Consider the following 13,194-nt stretch of genomic DNA (forward strand, 5'->3'; position numbering starts at 1 on the left):
AAAGCAAATAGTAATATACATTAGCTGAGAAGTTCTATTAGGTATAAAGATTTGAAGTGACTTCTGAAGGAGAGGAAGTTTTTGAGCAAACTTTTGAAAGAGGGAGGACATTCTAAGCAAAGGATTTAAACTCCAAGAATCAACATGGGACGTCATAAAACAGCCTTTAAGTGTGATACGGTCATATAGTATTGGTCATAGATCTAAGTTGTGGCTGGTATACAGATGATCTTGCCTTCTTTTCTGCCCATTGTCTTTTATATAGGCAGTGGGAAACTCCGGCTTTGGAACACAGGATAAAATCTACAATTGCTAGTTGGGAACTTCAGCTGAAAAAGTGGGGTGATATGGAATAAATAGTCTGAAGGCAAAATTAATTCATCCTCTTTGACTCCTCAGTACTCTTTGTCACATTTTCTTATTTTATTTTCTTCAGAGGACTTATGATTATTTGAAATGTTGGATATACTTGTATGAGGCCTCTCTCACTGGACTGTATTCACCTTAAGATCAGAGCCCTTGCTCCTTTTTAATTTTTGGTGGCCGTACTGCGTATTTGTGGAGTGAAGTAATGCCTGCATGAATGAATGAATACTTGGTAGACTGTAGTAGGCCTGGTCTAGTTACAGCATTATGAGGGAAAGAAATTCAACATTATTGCTTTGCTACATCATTCTATAAGATACTGTACACAGATGTTGAATACTAAAATTTGATTGTTTTCTTCCTGCATAGTTTTTGGAATGAAGCATTTTAATTTCTTAGAATATTACTGTCACAAGAATGCCAGTTTTTGCTGATTTGCTGTTCCCCTTAGTTTCAGTTTTTTGAAGTTAAAATGTTCTCTAATTGTCATGTTACCTGTTTAATGATTTTTTTGAAAGGTAGCATTGTTCTCTTGAGGTTTATTAGTGTGCAGAGATGTTCAGACCCACTTAATTGTTGGTGCCAATTCACCGTGCAAAGGGCGTCTTCAAAAATCAATATAGTAATACTATATTCCATACAACAAAGAGCAAATCAAAATTTAGGACTTGCGCTGGTCTTTACTGTTTTTATTGTTGCGGGGAGGCACTGTTTTAATAGATGAGGGAGAGCATAAGCTCTGTGTTCTCTGTTCGTTCCTCTAATAAACAGAGAGCATGTTCTCATTTCTGTCCCAGCTTCATTTTACCAGCCTCTTAAGCTCTTTCCCTCCTTAGGCCTTTGTACTGGCTTTTCCTGCTACCTGAAGTGTTTGTTCTCTAGCTTGTTTTGGTGTTGTGTTTTTCTCCTCTTCGGGATTTGAGCTTTAGAGTCATTTTCTCTGAAAAACCTAATTCTTGACAGTCCATCTCCATAGATCCTCCATTATTTTCTGTAATATCATTCTCTGTATTGTTTTCTCAGTTTATGTTATTATATATTTTATAGATTTTAATTACTTATTTGGTTGTTTGTTATATGTCTCCACTAAAATATTAACTTTATGAGAGCGGAGACCTTAGAAATTAGCTGTTATTGCCATTAAGTGCTCAGTGAATAGTTTTTCAGTGAATTATAGTAAATTAAATCTTATTGAACCACCAAAGCTTTAAAAAAATGTGATCAAGCACAATGCAGTCTTTTTTTTTTTGTCTTTTTTTTTTTTAAAGATTTTATTTATTTGTTTGACAGAGCGAGATCACAAGTAGGCAGAGAGGCAGGCAGAGAGAGAGAGGGAAGCAGGCTCCCTGCTGAGCTGAGAGCCCCATGTGGGGCTTGATGTGGGGCTTGATCCCAGGACCCTGGGATCATGACCTGAGCCCAAGGCAGAGGCTTTAACCCACTGAGCCACCCAGGTGCCCCAAGCAGAATGCAGTCTTAAGCGGATCCTTACAATGATCTGTTTTTGTATTATGGTCCAAAAAAATGATGCCCTTAGGGTCTTTATGCTAAATGACCTCAGATTATAGCCCTGTTTGTATTTTACCCTTTTAAATATGTATATATATTAATCACAGCAATATTAAGTGCTCCTTGTTAATAAGAAAACAAAAAGTCTAAAATGAACAACTACACTCCTTAGCCTTCACACTCCTCTCTTTGTATACTTGGCCATAGGCAATCCTATTATTCCTTTGTATTTTCTTCCTCTGGTGATTTTTTTCTTCATATTTCTAAATGTTACTCTTATAACAATATTTCATAAAGCAGACTTGATCTTGATGTTTCTTTCTGTGATAGGTAAGTATTTAATTCAGCTCTCCTTATTTGTATAGCTTCCTAGTTCTTTTATTATTGTAACAGTAAATAGCATCCTTCTATTTCTTGTCATTAGCTATAGATCACTTCTCTTATTCCCTAATTGGTCACATGAAGATTAGGAAGCACACACTTTGTTCTCACCTCTTCCCCTCCTCTTTTGCCTACCAGACCCTGTTAATTATACTTTTACGGTGTCAAGAGTTGATAGCATTTACATTCCATACTGTTCAAAATAATGAACCTTTCTCATTTCCAATTAACCAAAATTGTGATACATTTTTTAAAAAAGATTTTATTTATTTATTTGACAGAGACACAGTGAGGGAGGGAACACAACCAGGGTAAGTGGGAGAGGGAGAAACAGGCTTCACACTGAGCAAGGAGCTTGATGCAGGGCTCCATCCCAGGACCTTAGTACCGTGACCTGAGCTGAAGGCAGATGCTTAACGACTGATGCCCCAATGTTATGATACATTTTAATTTACATCTTAAATATTCTTTTTTTAAATATTTTTCCTGGACCAAATAGGTCTTACATAATATGGTCTTAGTATCTTCCAACTTTTACTGATTCTAATAATTGCTTAGAATCTTCTTATCTTAAAGTCCAATTAGATTTCTGTTCTAATTTGTACTTTATAACTTCTTAGTTGGATCACAGTTTTCTTACACATCTTCTACCCTGCCTACCTTAACCATGATTCTAGTTGCCCTTTTCCAATTCTTGTAGCGTTTCTATCATACTCCCAAGTTTTCTCATTTTTCTCATTCAAAATGACCTTTCTTTCTGTTAAATCCTAAGGTAATTTCATATTCCTTACATTTCTGAGAATATGTTTATTTCAGACTTAATTGTTGGGCTTGTTACAGACTTCTACATTGAAAATAACATGCTCTCAAAACTCTGAAGGAATTGTTCAGTTATCTGCCAATATCCAGTGCTGGTAATTACCTGTCCAATCCCAATCTCATTGTCATTGTTACATATTTTTTTCCTCTGACATTCTTTTTATCTATAATAATCTGAAATATCACAATATGTCTGGTATTGGGTCTTTTCTTGTTTTTCTTACTTAAAATCTGGGTAATATTGTAATTTGAAGACTTAGTCTCCTTTCATTGTATTATGTTTCCAGAAATATTTCCTCTATTCTCTCTTGTATTTCTGGGTCTTCTCTGGAAGTTGGAATTTTTGGATTATATCTGTATGTCCCTTTCTCCCTCTTTTTTTTTTCCATTATAGTCCATCTGTGTCTTTTTTATTCTGTAAATTTTATTTAACACTATCTTCTAATATTGGTATTTAATTTCAACATTCCTATTTTAAATTTTAAGTGCTCTCTTTTACTTTCTTTGTTCCTTTTTTCTATGATGTTGTGTGTGTATGTGAATTACTGCAGGAAGAAGCAGGCCCTGAGCATCCCTGCAAGTTCTTACTTGTTTTGCCAAGAAGGCAGAGGCCTGACTGCTCTTTACCTGGGCAGTTGCTCAAGGGGTATGTGCAATGAGAAGCCTTAAGGAATGAAATAATGTCCCCCACTGAGCAAAGCACAGGCTTTATCTCACTTATTATAGAAACAGTAAGTCCCTCAAACTTGGTGTTCCCCTCTTGTAACCCAGTCAACTGTGTGTGCTGGCATTCATGAGGGACCCATTGTGTCACCCGTGAGACTTGGGGGCAGGGGTAACTGATGTGAATGAACATGAAGTAATAAAGTCCTTTGTCAATGACCCAGCAGTCTCATCTTTTCTGCCAGCTTCTATGAAACAGTAACAAGGTAGCTTGTTAGCTTCTGTGTAAGATAAAATCTCATCCTCTGCGCAGTTCTTGACAAATTCTTCTCACTTTTTCTGAGTATATTAAAGTTTCTTTTTAATGTTTTTGAACTACTTTAAATTATGTTTCTTCTGAAGGTGGTTTTGTTTGGGATTTTCTCCTTTTTTCGTTCTTTTTTTTTTTTTTAATCATGTGTTTTCCTCAATCACTAAGGTGATTTTTTTTTTTTTTTTAAATAATCCAGTCATTTAGCTATAGAAAGACTGACATAGGAACTGGTTGGGAGTTATGCAGGAGGTTGGATCTTCTATTCCATATAAAGAAATTTAATTATGATCTCTGAACTCCATTTCTTATCTCCAGACCCTGCTGCTTCTTAATCCAGCATCTTTCCCAACTCTTTCCTGCACTGCAGTCTCCCTTTGTGATTGTACCTTCCGCCATCAAAACTTCTCCACTAGCTTTCTGTTTTCCAGGTATTTCTTAAAATCTCCTATCTGCTGCTGACTCTACTCCAAGTCTTTCTGTTATTATGAGGCTATACATTTTTATATCTTCCATTTTGGGCAAGGGAGGAAATAAACTCCTTTCTCAGTTATATGGAGGTAACACACTTTATAAAAACGTGGGTTTTTTTGTTTTGTTTTTGTTTTTTTTTATAAAAACGTGTTTTAATGATCACCTGTTGCCTTTTGTTTCTATAACTATACTTAATATCCTTCTAGTAACGCCATATATCTGTTTCTACTCCAACCCTACACTTAAATAAAGCTTTATAATTTGGAAAATCAATAAAATATCCAATAGAAATTCAAAATAGGAGTGAATAATGTTCATAGAGGAGGGCTTATTTGTGGCATGTGGTTTAACTATGAAGGGAATTTTTACTTACTTTTACTGATTACTTTAGTAACTTTGAATGTAAATGCACTTTTAGATAAATGAAATATGTAAAGATGTTATATAATGCATTTACAATTTTAAAAATGCCTATTATTTTTGTTCTCTGTTAAACAGAATTGCCCATACTCTTAAAAATTGCATTATGTCCTTTACTAAAAATCATCTGAAGATTGAAATTATAGGTTTAGGGGATGCCACAAACCCTGGAGTTAGAGTTGTTGATTATTTAAAGGGCCATGCCAGACTTTTGGCCCACACACTTTCCATTGCAACCGTTCGACTCTGCCTGTACATAGTACAGTAGCAGTCATAGCAATGCAAATGGATCAGTGCAGCTGGGGCGCAGTAAAGCTTTATGAACAACAAAATACGAATCTTAATTTTTACATGTGATAGAATCTTTTGTTACAACTATGTGAAAACATAAGATCAGGGCTTGCAGTCTGTACAGAAAGTAGCCAGATTAGCCAACCCTGGTGTTAGAATTACCTCTTTCATTAACAGCTTTGTTAACCCTGGACTACTGATATGTCTTAACTCTGCCTGGTTCTCCTCATCAGGCAAGCTAATGAAGAATATCAAATACTGGCTAACTCCTGGCGCTACTCGTCTGCCTTTTGCAACAAACTCTTCTTCAGTATGGTGGACTATGATGAGGGGACAGATGTTTTCCAACAGGTAAAAGAGTTATTTTATTTTTATATATATATATATATATGTATATATATATATATATATATATATATATATATCTTATTTTATATATATATATATATATATATCTTATTTTGCTAATATATTTAATAGAGTTGGTTATGGTTGGTAAGTTTTTGTTGGTCAAATAAAAATATAATTCATTGAATAAGTTAATAACTACAATACGTAGTTATAAGTTCTGTAATGTGATTAAAATAATTTTAGCCAATGTTATCTTTATCATTGCACAGTTTTTGCTTAGTATGGTAAACACATTCTGACTTTTCCATTTTAGAGGAAATATGTTTTTTCAAGCGTATAGTAGTAGTTTACATGCATTATCCTTATTTTTACATTTAACTATATTGGGTTTAGGTGACATTTTGCATAAATTTATGAAATTTTATATAAATTCAATGTAATGTTAACTTAAGCCTCACTTCTTCCAATGTGACAGATAAGGAGAATTTTACATGTAAAGTAATAAATATTTATTTAAAAGTATTCTCTGTTATGAACTGAATTGTGTGCCTCCGGAACTCATATGTTGAAGCCATAATCTAGAAGCGACTGTATTTGGAGAAAGGGCCTCTAAGGAGATAATTAAGGTTAAATGAAATCATAGAATGGGACCCTGAACAAATAGACTTATCTTACAAGGATAAGAAGCAGAAGATAGCAGTGAAGTATGTGCACAGAGAAAAGGCCACGTAAGGACACTGCAAGAAGACGGCCATCTGCAAATTAGTAAAAGAGGTCTCATCAGAGACCAATTCTGCTGGCATCTTGATCTTGGACTTTAGCTTCCAGACTGTGAGAAAACAAATTTCTATATTTTAAGCCACCCAGTCCGTGGTATTCTGTTCTAGTAACCTGAGCAGACTAACACATTCTCATTTACACAGTCTTCTCTGTAGAGCAAGACAATGAATTGCAGCATAAGGATGTTGGTTGTCATCGATCCTGTCATGGTCGTGTCATCATCACTGCTAACATGAAGTGCTCATGATCCAAGCACTTCGAAGTGCTTCATGTATATTCTTCATTTAGTTTTACAGTGATCCAATGAGAAAAATAATGTGATCCTCATTTCACACATAAGGAATTTAAAGTATGGAGAGGTTGTTTTTCTAGGTTTACAAAGTTAGTGTAATATAGGGCCAAAGTTTGAGCTCAGTAGTTTGTCTTCCAGAGCTCTAGTTCTTATGCTGTTACCTTGCAGCTACTAATATTTTTGTACTTATCACTACATGATCAGTGCTTTTCAGATGTAAAATTTATTGTAGTATATGGCATTGATTAGTTTGATCTGTTTTATTTTTCTCACATGTGACACTCTTTGGCATAATACTTTTTCAGGTCATGGAAAAGCATTTAGTTCTGTAAAGAATCTAGCTTGCTAATTATAAATGGGCCATTAGTAAGTATTTTTGCTTATTTGCTTCCAGATTGATTATTCATTCATCTTTGCCAGTTTCTAGTTGAATAAGAAATTCCTTTTTTTTCCTTTTGCCTTCAGTAGCCTTTATTCTTGGTCTTTCCTGTTAGTATTCCTCACTTATTTCTTCCCCTATAAATTTATTTGTCCTTTGGGATGTTTCCTTCTGTTCACCTGTTCAACAAATGTTACTGACTCTCTACTCTGTAGGAGCGATGGATTGGTGAGAAACACAAATATAGCTCTATATATACACATATACACACAGATCTTTCTTGACTTACATTGGGGTTATGTCCCGATAAAGCCATTCATTTTAAGTCAAAAATATTGTATGTCAGAAATGCATTTAATACACCTAACTACTGAATATCATAGTTTAGCCAACCCTACCTTCAGTGTGCTCAGAACACTTGAATTGTCTACTGGACAGAATTGTCCTTTGTGATTTATTGAATATGGTAGTCAAAGTGAAAGAATGGTTGTATGGGCACAGAATGGTTGTCGGTGTATCAGTTGTTTACCCTCATGACCGCATGGTTGACTGAGAGCTGTGGCTCACTGCACTTGGTCAGCGTCATGAGAGAGCATTGTGTGGTGTAGCACTGCCCCACCAAAAGATAAAAAATCAAAATTTGAAGTACAATTTCTACTGAATATGTACACTTTGGCACCGTTGTAAGGTTAAAAAATTGCAAGGTGAACCGTCATAAGTCAGGGACCATCTGTAATTTCAAATAACTTTACAAAGGAAAATTATAGTACTATAAGAACCAAGTACTAATTCATGCAATTTATATGTCTCCATGGACTCTCAGGAGAATTGACCTGAGAGATCATCAGGTGAAGTGCTATTCATTATATATTTGAATTCTCTCTGCCATATTAGGAAATAGCTGTCCAGGTCCATTGTGCCTGCGAGAGCAGAGGCTTCAAACCCAAATCTCTCCTGGCCAAGTTTGTAAACTAAGTATTTGAATTGAATCATGGTATTAGTTTAGTTGAATTATGGTATCTTTATATATGTACTACATTCTTAATATATTAAACACATTGGTTCTTTACTTGCATAATTACATATGTTCTCTCCTATTTTTATAAAACAAAATCTTTCTGGGTCATTTTTTATAAAATAAGTCTTTAGTGGAAATACTCTGATTTCATTTTCTCCTAACGACTGTTAAGAAATAAGTTCAGAACATTATGCTGTTGGTCTTGTTGTTGAGTCAACAACAGTATGGTGTGGATGAGGACTTTGGCAAACTGGAGCAGACAAACTTGACCTCAGAGGGATACAGCTTGTTCTAGCTTTGTTTAGCAAATGCAGGCCACATGTAGCTGGAGTTGCTTTTTTCAAGGAGAAACCCAAATATGAATTTTATATGAAATTTTTCTATCTTTAAAATGTGGGCAACTAATTCAAACTGTGTGCTGAATACTGACTGCCAGTATATAACCTTATAGATATATTGTTAGATGTCATTATTGAATTCTTCTGTATGCTTTAGACATAAGATTTTTTTTTTTAAAGTTTAACAGATACGAAAGTTGACATTAAGATTGTTTTTAGTTGAAAAATTTCCTCAGGTTAATTTTGATTCAGCAGAATTCTGAATATAGAACTGTTTTGTCTATCTAAAACCTAGCCCCTGGCTTAGCAATAAGAGTTATTTTAAAAATGCATAAAAGTTATAACAGTTAGTGGTTTTATGGGGAATTATAATATACAAAAATAGGGAAGGTACATAGTTTGCTTTATTGAGAACTAAAAGATTTTTAATGCTAGGTTTCTTTTCTCACTAACTATGGAACCACATTTTGTTGAAGAGCTCTTTCTGAATTGACATTTTAAAACATTGTGCTTTCCGAAGATAATATTAACAGGAATGCTAAAACTTACTGGGGGCTTGTTGGGAAAGTAACTTCAATTATATGTGATTCCCATGTAATGGTTGAGGCTAAGTGAATGATAACAGACCGACCAGTTAATGATTGTGGTGTGTTAGAAGCAGGTGTGGACTAGCAATAAGATCTGTATTGTACCCTGCTTTGTGTATAGTCTTGGGGAATTTGTACATTTTAATGAAGATGAAAGCTTTGAATAATATTATTTTTTAACTCTAAGATTTTTAGATCTTAAACCTTAGGAATTTGTTCCAATGCAGAGAGTTTTTAACTGTAATATATTATTTACATGTTGGCTCTAGCTATCTCTTGTGCACCCACCATGGAAACACACACTAACAAAATCTGGCTTTGGAAAAAGCACAGACAAGAAGGCAACTGGTGACTGTGTGTTTTGTTCTCTTTAACTAGCCTTACTAATGTCCATAACATGCAAGCCCACTGTTGGTACAGCTGTATCTTTACTTTGGTGTCAGCTGTGGTGACAGTTTTTGCTTTGATTTCACTTTTCATTCTCAGTATTGTGGAATGCTGAGCTATATACTGCATGTCAAGGCCAAAAATCTATTGGCCTTTTATTTGAGGCATTTTTCATAATTCCTTAGCAGTGAGAATTTAATTTATATAATTTTTATAGTTTGCTACTCAGTGCAAATTAAGCTAACATTTGTTTTGGGTATTCTTAATAGGCACCATTTATATCAAAGTAGTATTCTATTCAGTACACTCTTCAAATGGAACTACCTATAGAAAACAGTTGTGAGATATGATCATTGTAAGACACTTGAATTAATAGAGCAATTGAGCAGAAAGAGATTATCATTGTGGATTTCTCCTGTAATCTGGTAAATTCAGGTTGTTTAGAACAAAAAAATGTTGGTTTCTGATAAAATCATCATTTTTAAGAAGTCTTTCAATTTTTAATAGAGAACTTAATAATTTGACATTAATGTTCTAATGCATTTATATTTTTCAACAAGTGCCAGTACTTTTTCTTTAATAACTGCTTAAGTGAAATAGTACATTATATGTGAAGGTTTCGAGAACTTAGTCAAACTCACAAGTTTTTTTTCAGTCAGTAGTATATTACAATGAATAAACACAATAATTAAGCTCTGGAAAGCCACTTGAATTTTCATAATAAATTCTATTTTTTAAAAATTCATGCAGAAAAAAACATAAAATGTTAGATTAATGAGATGTAAAGATTGCTGCAATATTACATTTAGTATTTTTTATCTTACATTTTACAGCTCAACATGAATTCTGCTCCTACATTCATGCATTTTCCTCCAAAAGGCAGACCAAAAAGAGCTGATACTTTTGACCTTCAAAGGATTGGATTTGCTGCTGAACAACTAGCAAAGTGGATTGCTGACAGAACGGATGTTCATGTATGTTTTTATTCCCTACAGTTTTAATAATAGACTAATTCGTTTGGTTTGTTACAGCACTGTAGTAAGGCCAAAGGATTCTTAAAATTATAGAATATTTTTCCTTGTTTAGAGAAAACCATGTGGTAGCATAAGCTGAATTTTGACTGAATTAGGTGAATTTAAATGGTTTTTAGAATAATGGTATATTGGTATTTTAAGAACCATTAAAAAGTTCACAAGTTGGCAAAAAGTAATTTCAGAGACTAAAATATAGAATATTATTCAGAGGTATTAGTAAAGAAATTCTAATTAAAAAGTGTACTTTTTATTTAGCTTTTGGGCAAATACAACTGATACACTACTTTTCATGAACCATGTGAGAAAATATGTATACTGTTCTTTGAACTATGGAATAACTTAATTCTAAGTGTGTGTAATGTCTTTATTTTATGTAATTTAACTAATTCTACTTCTAGAAATTTAACCTAAGGATATAATTAGGGATGATTCAATAGAAATAGAAATATTTTTTAAATAACATTCATTGTAAATGGAAAACAATTAGAAATAAGTGAAATGTCTAAAAAGAGGAGACTACTTAAATGTACTATATAGCATGGCCAAAAATGGTCTGTAGATATATTTGACATAGAAAGCAGCTCAAGGTTAGAAAAATAGCCTTTATAGTATGATCTAGAATTTTGTTTTAAGGCATAAATATAATGTAGATATGTAGAGAGTTTATTCAGGAAGTAAACAAGCAAAAATCTTGATGGTAGTTAATGTCTATGGGGAGGGCTTAAGGCTGCTTTATTCCTTTATCTCACCAGAATTTTCTATAGTGAACAATTATAACGAGTAATTTTAAAGTACATTTGTTCTAGAATATGCAGTTTTTACCATAAGGTGTAAACATATTTATTCTTAGTCAAGATGGGTGTTTGACGTCATTGTTAACTCTTGTCATCTTTTTTCTGTAATCTTTTGGCAAATATTCAGTTCTGCAGTGGTATCATTTAGTTCATACAAGATACTAAGTGTAACATTGAAAAAGTACTATTAATTCTTTATAAGAGTTACTGTATTTTCATCAGATATGAATCTAATCTATTGATCATATCTACACTTCAAGTTATATGATAAATATACTTTTGTTAAGAAATATTTGGAAATAATTTCAACCTTTTTCACACATGAAAATAATGCAAATAGTACCAATGTGTACCTTTATCAAATTCACCTATATACTTAACATTTTACCCCTTTTGCTTTACCACTTTATTCTCCCCCACTCCTATCTATATATATACTTCATAGACGCACATATATTTCTTTTCAGAAGGTGAACTGCATTTCCTGAGACATACATAAGAACAGTACGGATATCACCTTCACAGATTTACACTGATGTAATATTTTTATTTGAGCTACTATCCATATTCTATTTTGTCAGTTGACCTAAAAATACCCTTTAATAGCATTTTCATGCCTCCAGTACAAGATCCATTCTAGAGTTAGTCATTGGATTTAGTCATCAGGTTTTTTTAGCATCTTTTAATCTGGAACATTTCCATAGCCCATCTTTGTCTTTTAAACGCATTGACATCTTGAATCCTTTTTCACTTTTTAAATAGAATGATCCTCATTTTATTTGCCTGGTATTTATTTTTTTCTGATTTTTTTTTTTTTTTTCTGATTAGATTCTATTTACACATTCTTAAACATAGTACTACATAGGTCATGTTTTGGTCATGATATCTGTCTTGACTCTCATTGATGATCTATAATTTCGATTATCTGGTCAGGGTGTTTTCCATTTCTTTGCTGTATAATTACTGCCCCGCCTTATAATTAGTAAGCTGTCTGTGTGGAGACACTTTAAGATCAGAGAAATATCATACTCCTCATCAAAATTTTTATCTAGATCTAACATCCATTGGTGATTTTTCTTTGATCCAGATTTTATCTAAATGGTTGCAAAATGATGATGTTCCACTTCTCCTCCCTCCATATTTCTACTTAGCCTTCAGCATTTTACTGTGAACAAGAATTCTCTTCTCCTACCTATCAGTCATTGGTAGGGACTCATGAGTTGCATTTTTTTCTCCAGTGGTTAGTAAGTTACTACTATACTTTAAATATTTTGGTACTAAAATTGTTCTAGATTTGACTAGCAGAATCTTCTTTATGCTGGCTCATGTCGGTGTGACATCTCTCTGTCATTTTCTTTTCTTTCTTTTTTTTTTTTTTTTAAAGATTTTATTTATTTGACAGAGTGAGAAATTACAAGTAGGCAGAGAGGCAGGCAGAGAGAGAGGGGGAAGCAGGCTCCCAGCTGAGCAGAGAGCCCGATGCGGGGCTTGATCCCAGGACCCTGAGACCATGACCTGAGCCGAAGGCAGAGGCTTAACCCACTGAGCCACCCAGGTCCCCTGCTCTCTGTTATTTTCTTTTGAGCATTTTCTTACTTTCCTGACATATTTCAGGCTTATCTACCTAATCTACCCTGTGTAGCACTCAATTATACATCTGTTCTCAGAGCCTTGGTTTCTTTCAGTGAGAAATACTATTAGACCAAGATCTGTATATACTTTGAAATCATGATTTCATAACAATGCCATCTACTTTTTAAAAATAGCTTTTATGTTTTAGTGGACACCATCAAGAAAATGAAAAGACAACCCACAGAAGGGGAGAAAATAGTTACAAATCATTTTTTGACAAAGGACTTATATCTAGTATGTATATGGGAATTTTACAACTCAATAATAAAAAGACAATGCAATTAAAAAATAATCTGAATATGGGACACCTGGGTGGCTCAGTTGGTTAAGTGGCTGCCTTCGGCTCAGGTCATGATCCCAGAGTCCTGG

The 13,194-nt window shown here is 33.8% G+C and overlaps 1 protein-coding gene across 4 annotated transcripts in view; it reads left to right on the top strand.

The window, feature by feature from the left end:
- Positions 1-13,194, top strand: part of TUSC3 (tumor suppressor candidate 3) — a 245,313-nt gene that overhangs the window by 126,249 nt on the left and 105,870 nt on the right. For all 4 annotated transcript variants that reach the window (XR_004380942.1, XM_032843413.1, XM_032843415.1 and 1 more), the window contains exons 3-4: positions 5,467-5,584; positions 10,199-10,339. Coding sequence is in view for 3 of the 4 variants with exons in the window: in XM_032843413.1 (XP_032699304.1) it covers positions 5,467-5,584; positions 10,199-10,339 (259 nt within the window). In the remaining variant the exon portion in view is untranslated. The remainder of the gene's footprint in view (positions 1-5,466; positions 5,585-10,198; positions 10,340-13,194) is intronic.

This window comes from Lontra canadensis, unplaced genomic scaffold (assembly GCF_010015895.1).
Source record: "Lontra canadensis isolate GAN:19392208 unplaced genomic scaffold, GSC_riverotter_1.0 scaffold139, whole genome shotgun sequence".
Lineage (NCBI taxonomy): Eukaryota > Metazoa > Chordata > Mammalia > Carnivora > Mustelidae > Lontra > Lontra canadensis.